This window comes from Lissotriton vulgaris, chromosome 9 (genome assembly GCF_964263255.1).
Source record: "Lissotriton vulgaris chromosome 9, aLisVul1.2, whole genome shotgun sequence".
Classification (NCBI taxonomy): Eukaryota; Metazoa; Chordata; class Amphibia; order Caudata; family Salamandridae; genus Lissotriton; species Lissotriton vulgaris.
The window spans coordinates 941,341,711-941,365,005 of record NC_141697.1 but is presented as its reverse complement, the minus strand read 5'-3'; the positions used below and the strand labels follow the sequence as shown (position 1 = coordinate 941,365,005).

Below are 23,295 nucleotides of genomic sequence, written 5' to 3'. Positions count from 1 at the left end.
TCCGCCCCGGAAATGATGTGCGGAGCCTATATACATGCCATTCCCATGGACTGTGTCAGTAGCTTTTGGTAGCGTCTGCACCTCCAGATGCAGAGCTCCCAATAGCAAATTGGCATGATTAGTGTGCAGATTCTAAACTTGAGATCCTATTAATGGATAGAGCCCAATTCACGGAACAGTGAGGATAGGTAGGTCGGTGAGGCATCTACATAGAGTCTCTATCAGAAATGGATCACTGAAATTATATCGACCTCAAAATTATCGAGTTGCCATAATATCGTTGATAAAATATCGTTGGACAAAATATCGACTGGCTATCTTTAAACAGGTAAGTACTAAAATATCGACTCTAAAATATCGAGTTACTAAAATATAGACTGTAAAAATATCGTTTTTTTTTAAATGTCTTTAAATTAAGTTAAAACTAATGTAATAATAAATATATTTATTATAAACTTACTTAAAATTATTACATTAATGTTATATTAATAAATATTTATTGTAAATTAAAAAAAGTATAAAAAAATAATACATATATATTTATATAAAATAAATTTTTATTAAATAAACATATATAATAATTTTACCGTAGCATAGCAAAATGGTTAAAATTTATTGTAACAACTGTAGTGAATTCTACAACAGCTAAAGCGTTGGATAGCGTAGGGGTAAAATTTACTATTCCCACTCCAGTGGGTGCAACAGTAGGGAAAGCGTTGGATAGCGTAGGGGTAACATTTACTATTCCCACTCCAGTGGGTGCAACAGTAGGGAAAGCGCGGGAAAGCGCTGGATAGCGTAGGGGTAAAGATTACTATTCCCACTCCAGTGGGTGCAACAGTAGGGAAAGCGTTGGATAGCGTAGGGGTTACAATTACTATTCCCACTCCAGTGGGTGCAACAGTAGGGAAAGCGTTGGATAGCGTAGGGGTTAAAATTACTATTCCCACTCCAGTGGGTGCAACAGTAGGGAAAGTGCTGGATAGCGTAGGGGTTACAATTACTAGTCCCACTCCAGTGGGTGCTACAGTAGGGAAAGCGTTGGATAGCGTAGTGGTTAAAATTACTATTCCCACTCCAGTGGGTGCAACAGTAGGGAAAGCGTTGGATAGCGTAGGGGTTAAAATTACTATTCCTACTCCAGTGGGTGCAACTGTAGGGAAAGCGCTGGATAGCGTAGGGGTTAAAATTACTATTCCCACTCCAGTGGGTGCTACAGTAGGGAAAGCGTTGGATAGCGTAGGGGTAAAAATTACTATTCCCACTCCAGTGAGTGCAACATTATAAAAAGGCAAAACTTCATAATTAATTATAATTTATAGAAATATTAGTACCAAGCAAATTTAATTTCCTATACCAATAACTTTTATTTACCAATTAATTTTTAATTTCATGGACAATTATTAATTAATTAAACACTTTAATTAATTAACGTAATTAATTAATTAATTATTGCTTTACTTCCCACCCTTTTCCCCTATAAACCCACAACCCGCTACTGAAACTAATTTACTATAAATTAATTATTTATCAATTAATCAATTATTATTTTTTATTTAATTAACTATTTTAATTATTTTACAATTAATATTTATTTACATAATTAATTAATTATATTTAAATTACTTCCCACCCTATTCCCCTATAAACCCACTACCCGCTACTGAAACTAATTTACTATAAATTAATTATTTATCAATTAATCAATTATTATTAATTACCAATTATTTTTTTTAATTACCAATTATTATTTTTTTTTTAAATTATTAATAATAATTACATAATTATTTAATTATATTTAAATTACTTCCCACCCTATTCCCCTATAAACCCACTACCCGCTACAGATTTATATTACACAATTATTAAAAATTAGTAAAAACTTACCTTATTTTCCATTTTCTTTTGTCTATATTCTATCTAGTCGATATTATGTCTAGTCTATATTTTTGATTCGATATTTTGGCTATTAATATCGATATACCTCGATATTTTTGTAGTCTATATTATGTCTGGTCGATATTTTGTCTAGTCTATATTTTTTCCTCGATATTATGTCCAGTCTATATTTTGGATTCGATATTATGTCTGTTTACATTCAGAAATAGCATTACCGAAGATATGCAACTTGTTTTTTAGGTCTCGCGAGAATTCAAGAGGCGAAAATCATCGTCAAACCAAGGGCTTTCAGCCCCGCGGTTTTCATGCAGTTCACGTGAACCACGTGATTAAACATGCACGCGCATCGGCAGCATTTCTCCTGCAGGCTCGCAAAAGGCTCTCCTCCCTCCCCACATCAAAGTCATCAATCACCCTCCCACAGGCTTCCCCAGCACTGCCCCGCCCCCTGCTTCACGGCCAGGCCCTCTGTTCCCTGCCAGAGACCTCTCACACCTCCGTCACAGCATGCCTGTGTACTTCAAAGGCTTTCAGTTTCGTCTCCTTTTAAAACTTGTTTAACTTGTTCCCTGCTTGCCCCTCCCCTGCCCCCCACTCCCCCACCACAGCAATGCCGAGGGCTGGTTTCACTTTCAGCACGGAAGACTTGCCTGCTTTGCCAACGCTTGTTTTTATTTTTTCGATGGTAAGTAAAACACTTCTCAGCTTCTTTGCAACCGAGGCATGGCGGAAATTGTAGTTTCTTAACACCATGCGTGCGGGCTCATTTTACTGCTGTGCGCTGACTTTTTTAAAAACCCATTGTTCATGACGAGCTCAGCTCGTCATGAGTGTATGGAGGTGTACACCATGACGAGCTGAGCTCGTCATGAGCGTCCAAGGGGTTAATTTTGATACGCCCCGTTACACAACACTGCTGGAGCATGCATCCCGAGGGCTGCTTTCACTTTCAGCACGGAAGACTTGCCTGCTTTGCCAACGCTTGTTTTTATTTTTTCGATGGTAAGTAAAACACTTCTCAGCTTCTTTGCAACCGAGGCATGCCGGAAATTGTAGTTTCTTAATTTTTTCCCTGCTTGCCTCGACCCCGCCCCCCCCCCCCCTCCCCCACCACAGCAATGCCGAGGGCTGGTTTCACTTTCAGCACAGAAGAGTTGCCTGCTTTGCCAACGCTTTTTTTTATTTTTTCGATGGTAAGTAAAACACTTCTCAGCTTCTTTGCAACCGAGGCATGCCGGAAATTGTAGTTTCTTAATTTTGATACGCTCCATTACACAACACTGCTGGAGCATGCATCCCGAGGGCTGCTTTCACTTTCAGCTCGGAAGACTTGCCTGCTTTGCCAACGCTTGTTTTTATTTTTTCGATGGTAAGTAAAACACTTCTCAGCTTCTTTGCAACTGAGGCATGCTGGAAATTGTAGTTTCTTAATTTTGATACGCCCGTTACACAACACTGCTGGAGCATGCATCAGCACTCTAGGTATTGTAGACTAAACACAAGCAGCACTGTAACATAAGACGGCGTGTAACCTCACTATACTCTAAGCGATGTATGCCATACGTTATCTCTGAAGAGAGACTCGCTACACAATGGCATACATCTATTGTGGCAAATGAATAGACAGTTTCTTCTCTAGCGGTGAACCTACCGCTTCGCAAGGCCCTCTGGGAAATGTATGCCGGACATTGGACATCGCCTCCAATCTGTAGGTGAACCTTTTTGAACACGAAATGTGATCGCTATGCCCTCTGTGGTCTGGAGGCATAAGTGTTCCTAGACACTCTCTTCGACGAGGTCTAAAGTGCCCGCTCTGTGGAAAAGTAACTCAGAAGAAGAGAACAGATCATTGTTTTCTCTTCCCTGAAGGTTAACTTTGGCACTAACAATCTTTTGGGAAATGTAGTCCACTGTATCATTGCAATCCAATTGGGAGATGCAATCCAGACATGGGAGAGCGCCTTTCTTAAAGTTAATGCGTCGCACTGGCCAGAATAAGGAAACTCATGTGTTGAAGGTGTATTATGAGAGCGCATGCAACTTGAATGTATTAGTTAATACTTGAAATTTTCTTTCCTCTCTTCAAACCTCAATCATCGGCTATGATGAGTTGCTGCCAAGCGTACCAAATGCCACGTGTAATACCTTCAACTAGTCCCGGTATTTTAAATAACTGCGTTGCGCATCATTGGCTTTTAGTTTGCCTTCAACCTTTTACATATGAACCAAAAAAATACAAGCATGCATGGTCCTTTTGTATAAAAGGTGTGACATGTTGCAGGGAAGTGTAGCGTCTTCCCAACCCAGGAGCTTTCAGATGATTTACGCCACACAATAACTGCTATCAAGCATTCTTTTATTCCTCAGGATACACGCACATAATGTGCATTACATCATCCCTGCCAAACCTCTCACACCTCCGTCACAGCATGCCTGTGTACTTCAAAGGCTTTCAGTTTCGTCTCCTTTTAAAACTTGTTCAACTTGTTCCCTGCTTGCCTCTCCCCCGCCCCCCCTCCCCCACACAACCCCACTCACCCACGCAACCCCACTCACCCATGCAACGCCACTCACCCACGCAACGCCACTCACCCACGCAACGCCACTCAACAACACTCACACACGCAACGACACTCACACACGCAACGCCACTCACACACGCAACGCCACTCACACACGCAACGCCACTCACACACGCAATGCCACTCACCCACGCAACAACACTCACACATGTAACGCCACTCATCCACGCAACGCCACTCACACAAAGCAACACCACTCACGCAACGCAACGCAACTCACTCACGCAACGCAACTCACCCATGCAACGCCACTCAACAACACTCACACACGCAACGACACTCAAACACGCAACGCCACTCACACACGCAACGCCACTCACACACGCAACGCCACTCACCCACGCAACAACACTCACCCACGCAACAACACTCACACATGTAACGCCACTCACACAAAGCAACACCACTCACACAAAGCAACACCACTCACACACGCAACGCAACTCACTCACGCAACGCAACTCACTCACACATGCAACGCCACTCACACATGCAACGCCACTCACACATGCAACGCCACTCACACATGCAATGCCACTCACACATGCAACGCCACTCACACACGCAACGCCACTCACACACGCAACCCCACTCACACCCGCAACGCCACTCACACACGCAACACCACTCACACACGCAACGCAACTCACGCAACGCCACTCACACATGCAACGCCACTCACACATGCAACGCCACTCACACATGCAACGCCACTCACACACACAAACCCACTCACACGCAACCCCACTCACACACGCAACGCCACTCACACACGCAACGCCACTCACACACGCAACGCCACTCACACATGCAACGCCACTCACACACGCAACGCCACTCACACACGCAACGCCACTCACACACGCAACGCCACTCACACACGCAACGCCACTCACACACGCAACGCCACTCACCCACGCAACGCCAGTCACCCACGCATCGCCACTCACCCACGCAACGCCACTCACCCACGCAACGCCACTCACCCACGCAACGCCTCACCCACGCAACGCCACTCACCCACGCAACGCCACTCACCCACGCAACGCCACTCACCCACGCAACGCCACTCACACCCACACTGTGCAGTGCACAATAGGTCTCGCAGTAGGAAAGTTGGAGCTATTGGTTTTGTAAATGACAAAGCCCTTTATGTTTTTAAAATGAAAACAAAAATAATAGGCATTGTTATTTGCAATTGTAATAGCTCCAACTTTCCTACTGCGAGACCTATTGGCAACGCCAGTGCTTGTCTGATATAAATTTCTATCCACAGATACCTCACCTTTAGAATAGATACTAAAGCAGTACATATTTGGAGGTGGGTCTGTAGATGGACCCGAAACCAGTAAGTCCTGTAGGACCGATTGAGCAAAATGCCCCTATTGGCGAACCTGAGTGTCCAGATAATAGTGCTTGGTGAATATATGAAGGAACACCCACGTAGCAGTCTGGCAAATGTCCAGGAGATGGACTCCACATGCCAATGTAGAGGGAACAGCTTTGGCCCTGGGTGAGAGAGCACGCAGTCCTTGATTGGGATGCTTTTTAACCAATATGATTTTAATGCAGAGCATGATCCAGTGAGAGAGTGTTCTCCTTCTGGTGAGCAGATTGACACAGAGAGACCGATGCTCACTCACATGCCGTGCCCATGTTATGGTGTTGTGGAACACTGTTTTGAGGGTGAACATCCGCAAGGAGCTGCAGTGAAGCAGCTCATAGGGAGTGCTCATAAGAAATACAAGGACCAAGTTAAGGTCGCACCGTGGCATGACAAATGGAGATGGGGAAAGATGCTGTAAACATTTCAAAAGGCGCACAAAAACTGAAGACTTAGACTATGAGGACTGATATGGTACCCTTTAACTGTGTCCAGTGCCAAAGTGTCATATAAATGTGCCTGGAAGAGGTCTATCTACTGAGTACTGCACCAAGCCACAAATTTGTCCCAACAACAGGCATATACAGTTTTTGTCGAGAGATGCCTGGCTGTCAAGATGACATCTACCACCTCTGAAGGAAGGTCGAAGGAGTTCAGCTATTGCAGCTCGATCTCCAAGCATGAAGGTGGAGATTACAAAAGCTGGATGGAAATCCTTGCCCTGCTGGTGTGACAGCAGATCCCCCTGAAGGGGCAGACTGATCGGAGGATAGATGCTCAAGCCTAGAAGTCTGGATACCACACTCTCTGTGCTACTTCTGGGGCGACTAGGATGCCTTGGGACCAGTCAGTCCTGATCGTCTTGAGAACTCTGGGAGGGAGTGGTATTGGCTTAAAGACATACAGGGGTCCCGAGTTCCACTTGAGGAGGGACACGTCATCATACAAGAGAGACCTTAGAAACGCCAATGCACAGAAGCCCTGACATTGCACGTTTTAGACAGTGATGAACAGATCGAGTGGAAGTTCTCCCCATTTTCTGAAGAGGTTTTGTGCCCCCTCTGGATATAACTGTCACTGATCCACTAGGTGCTGATGGCTGAGCTCATCTGCCCTGGCATTCAATTATCCTGCAGGTGGTTCACCACTCGGAAAATTCCCTGGTGGTCCAGCCATTTCCAGAGGTTCATGGCCTCCTGGCACAGGGTTGGCTCCCGGAGTCAGGTGTGACTTTGGCATGTTCATAGTGAACCCCAAATGTGTCCGGACGTTTGCTGTAGTCTGGAAGTGGAGGACGACTGCTTGAGGCAAGCCCGCTTACAACAGCCAACTGTTGAGGTAAGGGAAGACTGGCACCCCTGACCTAAGAAAGGTGTGCTGCCAGAAACAAACAGAAAATGATCTTGTCCTACTACGTACCACAAGTAACCCAATGGGCCTGCAGGATGTGTTTTGCAGGTCCAACACAACCATCCAGTCTCCAGGGTCGAGGGAAGACAAGACCTGGGCCAATCTGAGCACTTTGAATTTCTATTTCCGGAGGAAGGCGTTGAGGACGCTGGTCTAAAATAGGCCGAAGACCTTGGTTCTTCTTGGGCACCAGAAAGTAGCAAGAATAACACCCTCATCCGACTTCTGGCATCAGCACTCTCCCAATAGCCCCTTTGGCCAAAAGGGTTTGCACCTCTTGCCGCAAAAAGGATAGATGGTCCTCAGTCAGCCGCTGGGGTGATGGTGGGAGGTGAGGCAAGGAAGAAACAAAGGATAGGGCATAACCATTTTTGACAATTTGAGGTACCCACCTGTCTGATGTGATCTCTGGGGAACACAGATAGAATTGGTGGATTTTGCCTCCCAACGGGTGGCTGTGACTCTGTAAGGGTACACTAAAGAGGCTTGACGGGTGGGGTGGTGGACTGAGCAGCGCACTGACATTGGCCGCACGGGAAGTGAGCACCACCCATGGCACCCCCGTGAAACTGCTTGGGTCACTGCTGGGGAGGGAGAGGCTGGCAGTAAGGAATGCCTCATCTGAAGCCACGTAAAAAATGCTGAAAGAGCTGCTGGGGACGCTGGGTAAAAAGGCCCAGAATGTGAGCTAAAACCCTACTCTTCTTGAAGCATTCAAGGACAGAATCAGCATTGTCCCTCAACAGGTGAGTACCATTGAACAGCATGTCCATCAGGGAGGACTGGACATTGCCAGAGAACCCCTTAGAACATAGCCACGCATGGTGACAAATGGCCACAGAGATGCCTTTAGCCAGTTTGATGGAGTTGGCGGTGTCCAAGCCACAAGGAATTGTGAACTTGGCCGCATCACACCTATCTTTAATACCCTGTGACAGAAAAGGGTGAAGATCTTCAGGAACACCTGGGAGGAATTGTGCCACATAGTCCTAGAGGACATGAGTGTAGTGGCCTAGCAAGCAGGAAGCATTAATGGATCATAGGGCCAAACTGGCAGATGAAAAGATTCAGTTACTGAATATCTCCAATCACTTGGATTCCGCATTAGGGGGAGAGGTAGGAAAAGTGTTGGGGTTGGTCCAGCTCATGGAGGCCTGCAACACGAGGCCCTCAGGAGAAGGGTGCTACAACAAGATGGCTGGGTCGCCAGGAGCAGGGTGATGGCGTCTGGCAATTTGCTGGTTACCCAAAGATCTGAAACAAGCCTTAGCACAAGGCCCCTAGTAGGGTTTCAGTCAAGGCCTCATTAAAAGGTAGGAGAGGCTCAGAAGCCGCCTGGCCAGGCTACAGGACTTCTGCCAGGATGTTGGTTTTCACCTCCATAGTGAGGAGCTGAAGGTCAGCCCTACCCATAACCATGGCAAAGGACGCAGATTCTTCCATGGCCAGGAGATGAGAGGGCTGACTCTGGGGAGGTGTCCAGCCCACTAGCCTCTTAAAAGACCTCATACCAATTGTCATTGGTATTCGGCTGAGTGAACCCATCACCTTTGTCAGGATTGTTGTCAGAGTCGATACCAAGAAGAGAATGCAATGAGTGCTGCCTACTTGGTGGTAAGGCAAGTGTAGAAATATTGTTCGTACATGGTTAGGACTTCAGTCAAATTCAGACCGGAGTCAAGTTGGTGTTGAATACTCGGGCCACCTTTCAAGCAGTGAAATCGGTGCCAATGTACCCTGATCTGGTGTAGGTGCTGGTGGTGGCAGCGTCAGTACTGGAGACAAGGGAAGAAGTGGCTTAGAGGGTCCAGCTGGACGAACCCGTGGACGGTAATCTAGGGATTAGGCCTCTCGGCCCAGTGGGGGCAAAGGCATGCCAGAGGGAGTCGGAAGAGATCTGAAGAGCTGGAGCACAGATGAGGGAAACTCTATGATTTGGCACAGCCTGGATGAAGGCCCCTGGAACTCTGGTTGAGGCAGAACCAGCTGCGGAATCTGCTCTGAAATCAGCTGGCTTTTGTAGAGGGAATGGGACCATTGATGCTGCCCACACGATTCATCAGGGGAGTGGGAATGCAAAAAAGGAGCAGAACTTTGGTCCCACTTCTTATGTGTTTTGTGCTTATCTGAGGATTTGGAGAGCAATGAAAACCGGCCTTGAGTGGCTCTGTCGACTCTGGGAACAGGAGTGCCAACAAGCTTTCGACTTGGAGCGGTCTGGACGCTGCATCTTCTTATGATTGGGGATGTAGAGTTTCACCTTGTGTTCCCTGAAGGCCTTCAGGTCTATTGACGTGCAGTCTCCACAGGTCTTGGAGTCCTGGCTCAACTCAAGACAACACAGGCAAACCTGGTGGGGATCTGTCAAAGACACCGGTTGGCGCAGGCCTTACAGGGTTTGAAACCCGTCATCTTAGGGGGTGACATCCTTGAACACTGTTGCCAATTTGAGAGAAAAATATCTGACATAAAGTAGTCTCGAAGAGAAGAGAAGATCCGTATCTGCACCCAGAGGCGCAAAAAGAAAGGAACAGATGTCACTGTGCAGGAGTGGTGCTTTTTTAGACCCTGCAAATCACTTCTGGAGTGGAATAGCACTTTGCGGCAGTACAAGGGGCAAAGGCACCATGGTGGGCATGGCCACCCTGTTGGTGAAGAGAGACATCGCACTGAGGTGGTGGGTCTTTCCTACCTCCCACCCCCCTGCACTCGCTGAGGGGCGTTGGGGCCTGGATTGGTGCGTCCAAGAAGAACACATTTACAGAGCTAGGGGGTATCCTCAAACACATGTCAAGATTTGAGGCAAATGGTGGTATTTCTATGGTTTAGGACTAAGCAGCTTGGGTACATGATCATCCAGTCTGAAAGTGTATAATGCATGTGTATTGTCTAACTTGCTAGCTGCTACTAGAATGCATTTTTTTGTATAAACCCAATAAAATTATTTATAAAAAAACATTACTTTGATGTTTGGCATGGGCTACACTGGCTGTTTTTGTGCTATAATGTTTGTGTTGGGAGTCTATCAGAGTAATGAGATCACAGTATGCTTTTGACTTTTGATTGGGACATAGTCTTTTGTTTATATTTTGTCCTTTAGTGCCTCTTAACTTCTGGATGTACCTCGCAGAAGGATGGGAACTTAACTAAGGTGATTCTAAACTACAGTGGCTGCGTTTAGTTGTCCCATGTGAATCGTTTGTCCAATGTGAAGTGAAAGGATACTGCATGGTGACTAGTATAGTGCAGAGATTGGAGGACAGGGGGAAAGAGCTAATGAGTTTATGAGTTGTGTCCTTTTTGTGGGATGGTGCATCATGTGAATGGTTTGGCTTGAAAAAGACAAGAGCACAAAGAATTCTTAAATTGTGATACTTGTGGTGGGTTCCAGTGAGTTTATCTTTCAAGGTATTTATAAAGGAATTGCGGAATCCCAGAGCCCAATAGAGCTGTGAAGGTGATTGTGTGCATTTGGGTGAAAGTGAGAGGTATTGATTCTGAGGATTTGAAAAACAATTGAGGGATATTATTGAACCTGCATGTTTCTTGTGAAGTACGACAGCCGTAAGTCAAGAAAGAAACCACGTACCTTGTTCCACATAGTTCTACTCCATCACCAACCTGTAGCCAGTGAACATAACACACCATGCATTTCTTACACATCTCGCTTCCTCTACTGTACCTGGGAGGAAAGATCACTCCACTGTGCATTGCCTTCATCATGGACGGTGACAGACTTGACCCCAGCCAGGATGACGTTTTTAGCAATCTCCACTCCCAGGCCCTTCATCCCTGAAATCAGTACATCTGAGGTTGCCATTCTCTTCATTGCATCATGGCCGAGAACATACCTAAAAATGCCAAAGTGCAGATATTTACCGTAAAGCAGATATTTCAGTGTGACTGCAATGTTTCTTCATGCTAAAGGAGAACCAAGGTACTTGCACAAATGTTTTAATGTGTGTGTCCTGGGATGTTATAGTAGTTCCTGTAGACAATGTGACTCTTTATTGTTCAATTAATTAAAATTGTTACAATCTGTATGCTGCAGATGATCTTGGTGTCTTTGGAGCGGAATGGGGGAAAATTCCTCTTTTAATGGAGTGATATGTCGATTTTTGAATGTATCCTTTTCTCTTTATGTGGAACTCTTTGGAGTCCCAAATCATAATAAATAAACTTGTAACTTAGGGTGGGGTGCGGCAGTCACAGTGAAAGCACGCATGGCGTGCTGCTAACACATTAGAAGCGGCCACCATAGCTGGCATCCCGTGAGTCCTGTGTGCATTAATTAACGAAAAAATTCTCCAAAATGCTAATGAAAGCTCCCGAGATAGGACAGATGTAAAAGGGCCTGTCCTCATAGGAGGTAACAACGGAAGCCAGGTAGGTACTAAAGAGGGACTAATAAGCCTATCAACAAATCAGAAGCCAACATTTACAAAGGACAATGACACAAACCAATGAAAAATATAGGCAGAGAGTGGACGGAGCTTAAAGTCCATACCTGAATACAGCATGGTTCACAGAGCAGCGCATGCGCTGCCCAGGCTCGACCTAAGAATGAGTGTTGAATAAGGGACAATGGAGCCAGGTAGGCCGATCTGCGGGTTACAACGCTTACAATCTGCCCTGACATTTTAGTTAACACAACTTGATGCGCTGGGTGCACCAGGATGCACGTTTTTAGGTCTCAACTATTCTATCTCGTAAGGGATTGAATAGGTGACATTATAGTAAGCAGTCCGAAAAGTCTACCTAGCTGCGGATCACATACAGTTCATGTGAGGCAGGCGTGCGAGGCAGGCGCGTGCACATCAAACACCATCGGCCTCGGCATCAGACTTCAAAGGAAGCCGCTCGCACACCACCATTTGTCTGAGCCTCGGCATCAGACTTCAAAGGAATCCGCTTCGAAGCCGCCCCCCCATCAGACTTCAAAGGAATGCGCTCCCGCTCCCCCGCCCCCCCGCCACAGCAATGCCGAGAGCTTGGGATTTTTTGCATCCATTTCGCGGGGAAGCCGTGTTTTGTTCGGCGTTCTCTGCACCTTTCTCGTTTTTTTTCTGGACAAAAGTGAAAGCCTACCGTGCTTGTTTACAGTAGTCTTGCTCCTCAAATGCTGTTGCTGTGTTGCAATCTCTCTAGGGACACTCAGCTTGAAAACCCTCGACTTGCTAGCTGCAATGCTACATCCACTATGCTTTGCTCCTTGACACGTTGATCCCTCGCACACTGTGCTGACTCTGCCCCTCCTGATTCTGAAACCGACCAACGCAGTCATGATGCAGTCTCTTCTCTCAGTCTTATGATGTCTGCCCTGCCACCATTTACTTCGGACCCTCACCCCTCCTCACTCTCACACACCCTCACACCCTCTCACCCTCACACATCCTCACACACCCTCACTCACCCTCACCCCCTCATCCTCACAACCCCCTCATCCTCACAACCCTCTCACCCTCACAACCCTCTCACCCTCACACCCCCTCACCCTCCTCCTCACCCTCACACCCCCTCACCTTCACACACCTCCTCACCCTCACACCCCCTCTCTCTCACACACCCTCACCCTCACACCCCCTCATCCTCACCCTCACACACCCTCACCCACCCTCTCACCCTCACGCACCCTCTCACCCTCTCACCCTCACACACCCTCACCCTCCCTCACCCTCACATACCCTCACATCCCCTCACCCTCCCTCACACCCTCACCCTCACACCCCCTCACCCACACTCTCACCGTCACCCGCCCTCTCACTCCCGCACACCCTTTCACCCTCACACACCCTCTCACCTTCATACACCCTCTCACCCTCACCCTCACACCCACTCCCACTCACCCTTACACCCCCTCACCCTCACACCTCCTCACACCCCCCCACCCACACCCCTCCCCCTCACACACCCCCTCACTCTCACACCCCTCACCCTCACACCCCCTCACTAACCCTCTCACTCACCCTCACACCCCCTCACCCTCACTGTTAGGATTAGAGGGCAGGAAGCACTACATAGCCCAGAATGCACCACTAGAGAGAGGTAATGTGCTGTTCCATACTGCTTTGGAAACTAGTCATATGATTTCATGGAGGTACTTAATCTCTCCTTTCAAACATGGCAACGCTTGGTTTTCTTGACTAACCTCTCCTGAGACCTTGCTGAAACTTCTGCCGGTATCTTGCCTTGTGACCTGTGAATTCCTCGAAGAACTGTGAGCGAGCTATTCCCTATTCTTGTGCTTTGCAATCCGCCAGTGATTTCACGGAGTCTCCCAGCCCCTTTTCCACGGCATCGACGAACTCGCCGAGCTACCATCGCTGGCTTTCCTTTTTTTCCGTCCTACAAAACTTTATTGACTTTATTAATCCTGCCGCTGTGATTCCTACGGCGGCTTGTCCCCTGGCCGGCAACTCCTGATATCATACCTCATCAACAGACCCACTACCCCCAAAGGCCCAGTACCCTATTCTGGTTCCTTTTGATATCCCAGATCTCTTGGAGGCATTGCAGAACAGTAAACCAGGCAAGGCACCAGGTCCCGACGGGGTCCCAGTGGACTTCTTTAAAAGCAACCTAGATCTCTGGGCCCCCATTCTAACTAGAGTCTGTACAGCGGCCGCAAATGAGGGAATTTTAACCTCTTGGACCAAATCAATAATGGTCCCCATTTTTAAAAGGGGGGACCGCCAAGATGCAAAATGCTACCGGCCAGTCTCACTGCTGGATTCGCTTGGGAAAGTAGTGGGGGGAGTGATTCTAGAGCGTCTTCAGCAGTGGAGTGAGGATCAAGGCATAATCTCTGACATCCAATTCGGCTTCCGAGAGGGCTTTGGCACACTAGAGCAGGTCCTTAACCTCACCCTAATAATGGGCAAATACACCCAGGCCATTCCAACTAAGATCTATATGGTCTTTGTCGACCTATCCGCAGCTTTTGACTGCGTCTCGCACGCAAAGCTGTGGAAGGTCCTAGCCCAACTGGGAGTAGACCTACCCCTCTTGGACTTCTTAAGAGAGCTCTATACTGGGGCAACGGCCAGAGTGCGCTTTGGCGTAAATGGAGAGCTGACGTCGCCGTTTGGCGTAGGGCGTGGAGTCAGGCAGGGTTGCGTCCTGGCCCCCTTCCTCTTCTCCCTCTATACCAACGGTTTGGAGGGGGAGATGTTGGGGGGGGCTCAGGACCTTCCACGTATAAACCGCCGCCTGATTCCAGCCCTGCTCTATGCGGATGACGCTGTTATCCTCGCACGAACACCTCGCGAACTCCAGAAAGCAGTGAGTAGGTACACGACCTTCATGGGCAATTTAGACCTAATGGTGAACGTGAAAAAAACGTTCGTAATGACAGCTGGTAGAGGGCAGAAAAGAACAAACCCCATACAGCTCAATAACCAAAACCTTGAAGTCACCCCTCAATATCCCTATTTGGGGGTCATGATAGACGACCAACTTAGCTGGAAACCAGCAGTGAACACAAGGGCACATTTGTTCAAGAGGTCATCTGCCGCTCTAACAACTTTCTCCCAGAGACTAGGCAAAAGGCCACCAGTGGAGCTACTAAAGATCTACAACGCCAAATGCCAGGCAATTGCAACATATGGTGCGGGAGTCTGGGGCTACACTGACACCAGCCCCATTCAGAAGGCAGAAAACGCCTTTTTAAGATTCCTATTAGTCACCCCCAAAGGTACCTCAACCTACGCAACGCACTTAGAACTAGGCATACCTTACATAGAGGACCTAATTAAAATAGAACCGTTGATGTTGTGGCGCCGCATCTGGAAGTCAGACAAAAATGCATTGACACAATCCATCCTTGCAGATTCAATGAACTTGGACAATTCCTCAAAAATAAAGTGGCTCCTATATGTTAGAAACTTTTTTAATGATCTAGGCTTTGAGAACTATTACCTGGATCCGGTATCCATAACAGACATCTCGAAAAAAGATCTCAAACAGAAAGCATTAAGACATCTGGAATCCTTAAGACTTGCATCCAACGCTTCAAAAACGGCAGTTATACATGCAAACATGATTCAAATAGCCTATGACATTCACCCGTACCTGGCACTTCAAACATCAACTTACGAAAGAATGTTAATTACAAGATTCAGGCTAAACACCTTTTTTAGAATGGTCACCTTTCCGTCACAAAACTGTTGGAATGCCACACTCCCCCCTTGTCCATGTGATGGCTCATCAACACAGTCCAACCTGCATGTGATTCTGCTTTGTAAATTCCATCAAGCCCACAGAAAGACCTGGCTACTACCGATATTAAGAACTTGGGGGTTGAGACAATGCAGACCCGCTCTCTTAAGACTGCAAATGCTGGAAACGGAAAACGTCTGTTATTTTGTTAGTAGTTTCTTAAAATGCATCATGAAACACAGAAAGAACCTTTAAAAATCCTCGTCAAGCCGATTTTGAGCGGCATCTTGCACATTTTTTATTAACTCTTTTTTATCCATGAAATGAATTTTATATGAAACATTATGTAATATGTGTACTTCTGTAATGTGTGATATTACTTGTGTCTTTTATGGTTTTTCCATTGTGAATAAGCCGAATAAAGATTTTTATATATATAACTCCTGATTACTGCCTGAGTCTGCGTCCAAGTACAACCCTCACCTGCTGTGTGCATTTCAACACGCCAGACCGTATTGCTCTCGAGGATTGTTTCCCTGTCTCCAGCCGCTGCCATTACAAACGCGAAGAACACGTTTGTTTTATTTCCTCCAGCCGCTGCCATTACAAACGCAAAGGGTGCGTTTAGTTTCTCTGCCTCCAGCCACTAAAGTTTATACGCGAGGATGCGTTCTTCCTTTGGTTACATTCTGCAAGGCTCGCAAGCCTCTTTTTAGTTTTCAGACGCAGGAAGCGTCTTTATGGAGCTTTATGGAAACTTATACAAAGCGTGAAGAAACGTGTTGTCCAGGATATCGTCCTTTTCACTAAAAACAACGATACCTCTGTTTTCTTTCACAAAGAGAGACCAACTGAATGTTCTTCCTCATTTTCTTTTGATGCACCCAGAATTATCAGGTCAGGTGAGTGTGGGACAGCACATTGCGAGGGGCCTATATATTTGAGTGTAGCCTATTGTTCCTATCACTTTGCACACTAATCGTATATTGTTATATTGGTCTTTTTCTCTCTCTACACTACAGTGATCCAAATCGATTGAGCACCTCTTGGCACCACTTCCCGCACCTTGGCTGACCTATGGTTTTTGGTCTCTCTCTTTAGAGAGATACCTACCCTTTTTGGTGTACTTTGATTCATCTGGAGGGTGGTGTCTTTCTGAAGGAGAGTGATACTAGCTTCGCTACCGAGGAGATTGGGATTCTGCCTGGACACTCCTGCGCCCGACACTCACACACCCCCTCAACCTAACACACACTCACCCTCACCGCCGTCACCCTCACCCCGTCACCCTCCCTCACCCTCACACCCCCTCACCCTCAGAGCCCCTCACACCCTTACACCCTCTCACCCTCACACCCTCTCACCCTCACACCCCCTCACCCTCACAACCCCACCCCTCACCCTCACAACCCCACACCCTCCCCCTCGCACCCCCTCACCCCCTCACCCTCACACCCTGGCACCCCTCACCCTCACACATCCCGCACCCTCACACACCCTCACACACCCTCACCCTCACACCCTCTCACCCTCACACCCCCTCACCCTCACACCCACACACACCCTCACCCCAACACCCCCTCACCCTCACCCACCCTCACACACCCTCGCACCCCCTCACCCTCACACACCCTCACATCCTTACACCCTCACCCCCCTCACACTCACACACCCTCACACCCCCTCATCCCCTCTCACTCACACTCATCCTCACACACCCTCACCTTAACACCCTGACCCTCACACCCTCTCACTCACACACCCTCCCACACCTTCACTCTCACACACCTTCACCCTCAAACACCCTCGCCTCACACCCCCTCACCCTCACACCCTCTCACCCTCACTCACCCTCACACACAGTCACACACCCTCAACAGCATAGCATAACGAAACATAGCATAGCATAACAAAACATAGCATAGCATAACAAAACACAGCATAGGATAGCAAAACATAGCATAGCATTACAAAACAAAGCATATGATAGCAAAACAAAACATAACATAACAAAACAAAACATAGCATAACAAAACACAACAAAGCATAGCATAACAAAGCATAGAATAACAAAACATAGCATAACATAAAGCATAGCAAAACAAAACATAGCATAGTATAACAAAACATATCAGAAGAAAACATACCATAACATAATAAAACAGCATAAAATAACATAAAACAAAGCATAGCATAACAAAACATAGCAAAACACAACAAAACATAGCATAGCATAACACAACACACCAAAACATAGCATTCATAACAAAACATAGCATTGCAAAGCATAGCAAAACATAGTGTAGCATAACAAAACACAACAAAACATAGCATAACAAAACACAACATAGCATAGCATAACAAAACAAAGCTTAGCATAGCATAGCAAAACACAAACAACAAATAGCATTGCATAACAAAACAAAGCATAGGATAGCAAAACAAAACATAGCATAGCAAAACAAAACATAGCATAGCAAAACAAAACATAGCATAACATAACAAAACATAGCATAACAAAACACAACACATAGCATAACAAAACATAGCAAAACACAACAAAACATAGCATAGCAAAACAAAACATATAATAGCATAGCAAAACATAGCATACCAAACACAACAAAACATAGCATAGCATAACAAAACATAGCATAGCATAGCATAATAAAACACAACAAAACATAGCATAGCATAACAAAACGTAGCATAACAAAGCATAGCATAACAAAACATAGCATAACAAAACACAGCATAGCATAACAAAACACAGCATAGCATAACAATTCAAAGCATAGAATAGCAAAACATAGCATAGTATAACATAACAAAACATAGGATAGCAAAAAAAAAATATAGCATAGCATACAGCATCACTCCACACCACCACAGCATCACTCAGGGGCACCACAACATCACTATGCGCCACCACAGCATCACTGAATGCCACAGCATCACTCGTTCGCCAGCACAACATCACTCAGCGCCACCACAGCATCAATCTGTGCAACCATTCAACAACACCTGGTTTAAATATGTTCTCTCAATGTTTCAAGCTTTGTTACAAATGTAACAAAAAGATGTTAATATTTCACTTCTGTTCTTGGATTTTCGTCACAATAAAATATACTGAACATAATCTACACAAAAGTTATTTACAAAAGTTTAAGCTATTGCCATTATAAATTACAATAACTTTTATTTAAGTATTAATGATTGAAAAAAATTAAAAGCCATTGTTATTTGTAATATCAATACATCTAAGTCACGTAAATACAACACATATTGCATTACAAATGCTATAGGTGTCACATTTGCTAAAGTTATAACTATTGGCATTGTAAATGACAAAGCTATTAATTTCGCTATTTTCAAAAACAAAACATAAATGAAAAATGTGTTATTTACAATACCAATAGCTCAAACTTTCCTAATGCGAGACCTATTGCATTGCAAATGCTTGTTCTTTTTTGCACTGATGGAATCTCACACAATTTCCAGTTTTTCTCGTTAGGCAAAATATCCCAAATGACACCATTACACCCTGTGCGCGGGAGCACAGGAACAAGTCAAACAACAAGAATGCAAGCAGCATTTTGAACAATGTGCTAATGTAATTTTTATCTCCCTCCTGCCGTTTCTGACCCACGTGGAGAGACAAAAGCTGAGATGACTTCTGAGCTTTTTAGTAAGTACTAAACCCACTTTGCGATTCAGTTAGTGCTCACCAAATCCTAAAATGGGTTTAGAATGCATACTGAATCTCGATTTGGAAAGGGTTTGTGCAGGACATTCCCTCTTAATTGCGATTCAGAATGTTATGGATACTAGTTTGCAACCCCAATTTCGGTCACTCATCATTGACAGGCTACAGAATCGTCAAAGGAGGTGGTAACCGATTCGCAAAGGAGTAGGTAGGTATCGAAGGACCCCTTCCTCTTTCTGAACAGGGAGGCAGTGATAAAAACCAAATACTCCCCACTTTGAATCACATGCAAAATAGAAATGAGCAACCGAGTGAGGCTTGCACTCATTCATGGTGATTGCTCTCCTCCAAGTAAGAATTTTGTCAAAAATGTATGTTTCCCAAGTAGGTATGTATAGACACTCATTACATATTCTCTTTCTTCCAGGGCTTCTACTTTGATCTTCAAGGAGTTACTACTAAAGAACGTTTTGAAAAAATGGGGACACATTGTTTATTTTAAAGAAACAATTTAAAAAAAAATTAGCTCAAAAGCTATACGGAGGCAGAAGAAAATGCCCATCCTTTTTCTGCAAATATTCACCCATCCTTCTTTCTTTCTCTGTACCCTTCTTTCTATCTATCCATCCATGCATCATTCCTTCTTTCTCTCTTTTTCCAACCATCCATACATCCTTGTCTCCCTTCTTTCCCTTCATCATTCCTTTCTTCCTCATTCATCTGTACATTCTTCCTTTACTCACTCCATTCTTCTTTTAGTTTCATCTATCCACACATGCATCCATCCTTCCTTTTCTCCAGCCTTCCTCGCCTTTTCCAACCATCCCTCTATCTCCTTCCTTCTCTTCATCCACCTACTTTTCTCCCTTCATCCACCCATCCATCCCTCAGTTCATCCTTGTCCCCATCTTTCTCTCTATCCACCTATACTACTCTTTCTCCTTTTTATTCATTTATTTTTCTCTCAAATCATCCATCATTACTTCTCTCCATCCATCCACTCTTTTCTTCATCCATCTGCACATCTTTCTTTTCATCGATTAATTTCTCCTTTTGTCTCTTTATCCCTCTTTCCCTTTCTTCGTTCTTTTATTTTGCTCATCTTTTCAGTTTGTTGCACCTTGCCCCACAGCTCAATCATTGGTACATAAAAACCCCTCTTTGGAGATCACTGGCAAAGAAGGAAAACAACAATTTAAAGACAATTTCTGTCAAACACAACTGCATTGTGTCACCCAACCATGCATAAGCTGTTAAAGTGGGTGCTTCATGACGCCCCGGTTTGTGAATTTAAAAAAAGTTTGTTTGGGAGAACAGTCTCATTTTGTTTAAAGAAATAACAAGGGCTTGATTCAATTTTTCAGGGAAAGAGGTGGTAGAAAGTGAGGTATTCCAAAGATATGCAAGAACATAGCCAACAGTATCAGGAAACATGTGGCAGAAAGAGGCAGGGTAGTAATTGAGTGGAGACCCTGAGGTCATTGATTAGGCCCCTTTTGGTAAGAAAATGCTGATAATTAATCCTGAGATGGAGCAACCAAAGTAATGGAAGCTGGAGTTTACAAGAGTTCCTAAACAATTTTAAATAGTTCTATGGAAGAGTTCATTGCCAGAGGAATTCAGCGTGGAGGGCTGATCAAAATCTCCAAACGTATGGATGTTTAGTGTTGCTCAAACTCCACTCTTGTTGGTGTAATGAGCAGCAAGGGTTCAGGTCAGGGTGTGGAAGGCTGGCCTATAAAGGCTGTTGAATGCAGATGTGAATCATTAACACAGCGAGAGGCTAGTGTGAACATGTGGTATTGATGTGGTTCTCAGTAGCCATGGGAGGGCACCCTTGATTTATGAGTTGTGTTTGTGTGTGCCCATTTGCCTTTTCAAAGTTCATGGGCCCCCTAAAATAGATTATACATTTTTGGGAGAGTATGAATATTTTATTGCAGAAATGGCTGCAGTGCAATGTAATTGCTGGAGGGGGCTGAAATTTAATAGAAGGACTAGTTTTCAATATGTACCTTATAGAATGAGAAACTCTTTTACCACAATAGTTGATCATGTAGCTCTCAAAGACATATGGAGAATATTTAGCTCCATCTCCTCTGCATTTGATCTGGTATGCCGTAGTAAAAAGGGAACCAGATGGAGATTTAATTCCTATTTCCTGAAAGATATATAATTTATCTTCAAATTCGATATTTTGTTGAATAATTTTTAGGTTGGAGCTTTCTGGTTTGCTAAGGACCTCTTTGTAAAGTTGACCTAGGAATGCTTACTGCCCGTTGCTTACTATTGGCATTGTGGTTTGTAACTCGCATTTGCTTTCTTTCTATTCACTGGCCTTATGGGGAAACGGCCACTACAACGCGGCCGTTTCCACGCACACCGTAACCACGCATGCATTACAACGCATGTGTGGTTACAACGAGAAGCCTTTACGCATACCTTTACTACGAAATACGTAGTAAAGGCGTGTGCTAAAGTAAAAAAAAAAAAGGGGGGGGGCTTGGGGGGTCTCCCCCCCACAAAAAAAAGCGTGGGTTTAAAAAGAAAAAAACGCACCTGTTTGTGAAAAAAAAAAAGAAAAAGATGTGAAGAAGATTGGCGTCATAAGAGGAAACGGAAAAACATTTCCGCTTACTCTTAATGACGTAAAACGTCATCACGGAAAAACAAGAAGAGGAGAGGTAAGGTAAGGAGGAATGAGCGGGTGGTGTAGCGGAGAGTTAAATTAAAAAAGTACATTTTTAGGGTGAAAATCCTTTAACATGAAAATACCATTTACATGCATACTTTTACAACGAAAATCGTTGTAAAAGTATGCATGTAAAAGGTATGTTCGTGGTAAAGGATATGCGCGGTGATTGCATTTGCGTTGTAACGCATGCGTGGTAAAGGCATGCTTTACAACGGAATGCATTGTAAAATCATACAACCGGCCTTATGTGCTTTAGGCTGTTTAGCCGGAGTCCATCCCTCTAGTTGCCCAAACCTTGTTTTCTGTATTCTTCCACAAGCTCGCTTTCTGTAAACAGGACTTTAACTCTTGTTCATATCTTTTCACATTTGTCCTGCATTCAAAGATAGAGGTCTAATGTCAAATTCTATCTCCGGAGGGAGCTTGGTGTTTACTTTTCTTTCTCTGACTTCAAAGTGAGAGAATTTATGAGACAATCCTGCTGAGTATCCAGGTAAGGAGAGAGGGTGTAGGATTCTTTTTTTATTCTAGCACACACACAAAACAAGCCTTGTCAAAGCCAATCGGTCTTGGCAATCCGAGAGTTATTTGTGTAGTCAGTATCAATGTGTCTAGCCGAGATCTTAAAAAGGGCATTGGAAAATGTTGAGTCTGCCGAGTTCATGTCTTTTTTTTTTTTACTTTCCTTAAACAACATTGAATTCTTCTTAGTAAGCTGGTATTTACTTATGCATACGTAACATGTTAATTGCACTCTGAAATTAAAAACGATTCTCGTTTTTCTCTATTAATGTTTTTGAATGAAAAGTAATTTGTATAAGATCGCCCGGATAAAGAAATCTGTTTCAAGATGGTCATTAAGTTCATACGTAGAAGCAGGTTGCTATTGAAGTGGTGCTTCAGTTTTTTTCATGTCAGCCTGACAGGGTACTTTTACATGACATCTACCGTTATACAGATGTTCAGAAGTGCAAAGAAAATTTGTTATGGTTTTAATTAACTAAACAATAAAGTTTTTGAAATACACTCTGTGAAAGTTAACAAGGAGACCCTCCTTCTCTACAAAAGGCCATTTCCTACAGCCCCACTCCCATTTCTGAAACTGAATATATCAAGTTAACAGAAAATAGCAAGTTTATTTCTTTATACCAGTCACAGTGAAGCCTGCTGTGCACAGCAGCTGCTAAATTTCAAATAAAACAAACACACACAAGCTGAAAGTTTTAAAATGCTGATAGCAAGTATGGTTCTTTGAAAGCTGTATGTGTCTTCTGTCCCAGACTGCAGCCCTTGTGATCTTTCACTAGGCAGTGTCAGAGTCCCAGGTTTCAAAGGGACAGATGCAGCTGCAACCTCTGGTGGCCCCAAAATAAATTCCAAGAGCTGGGTACATTACATACTTGCAAAAACGTGTCTTCATTGCAATGTTTGGATGAGGAAAATGCATTATTTGTTATGACAA

The 23,295-nt window shown here is 44.7% G+C and overlaps 1 protein-coding gene across 2 annotated transcripts in view; it reads right to left on the bottom strand.

Annotated features, from left to right (window-relative positions):
- UBA7 (ubiquitin like modifier activating enzyme 7) overlaps nucleotides 1-23,295 on the bottom strand; it is a 1,262,833-nt gene that overhangs the window by 1,197,047 nt on the left and 42,491 nt on the right. For both annotated transcript variants that reach the window (XM_086938795.1, XM_086938796.1), the window contains exon 3: nucleotides 10,958-11,126. In XM_086938795.1, coding sequence (XP_086794921.1) covers nucleotides 10,958-11,126 — 169 coding nt within the window. The remainder of the gene's footprint in view (nucleotides 1-10,957; nucleotides 11,127-23,295) is intronic.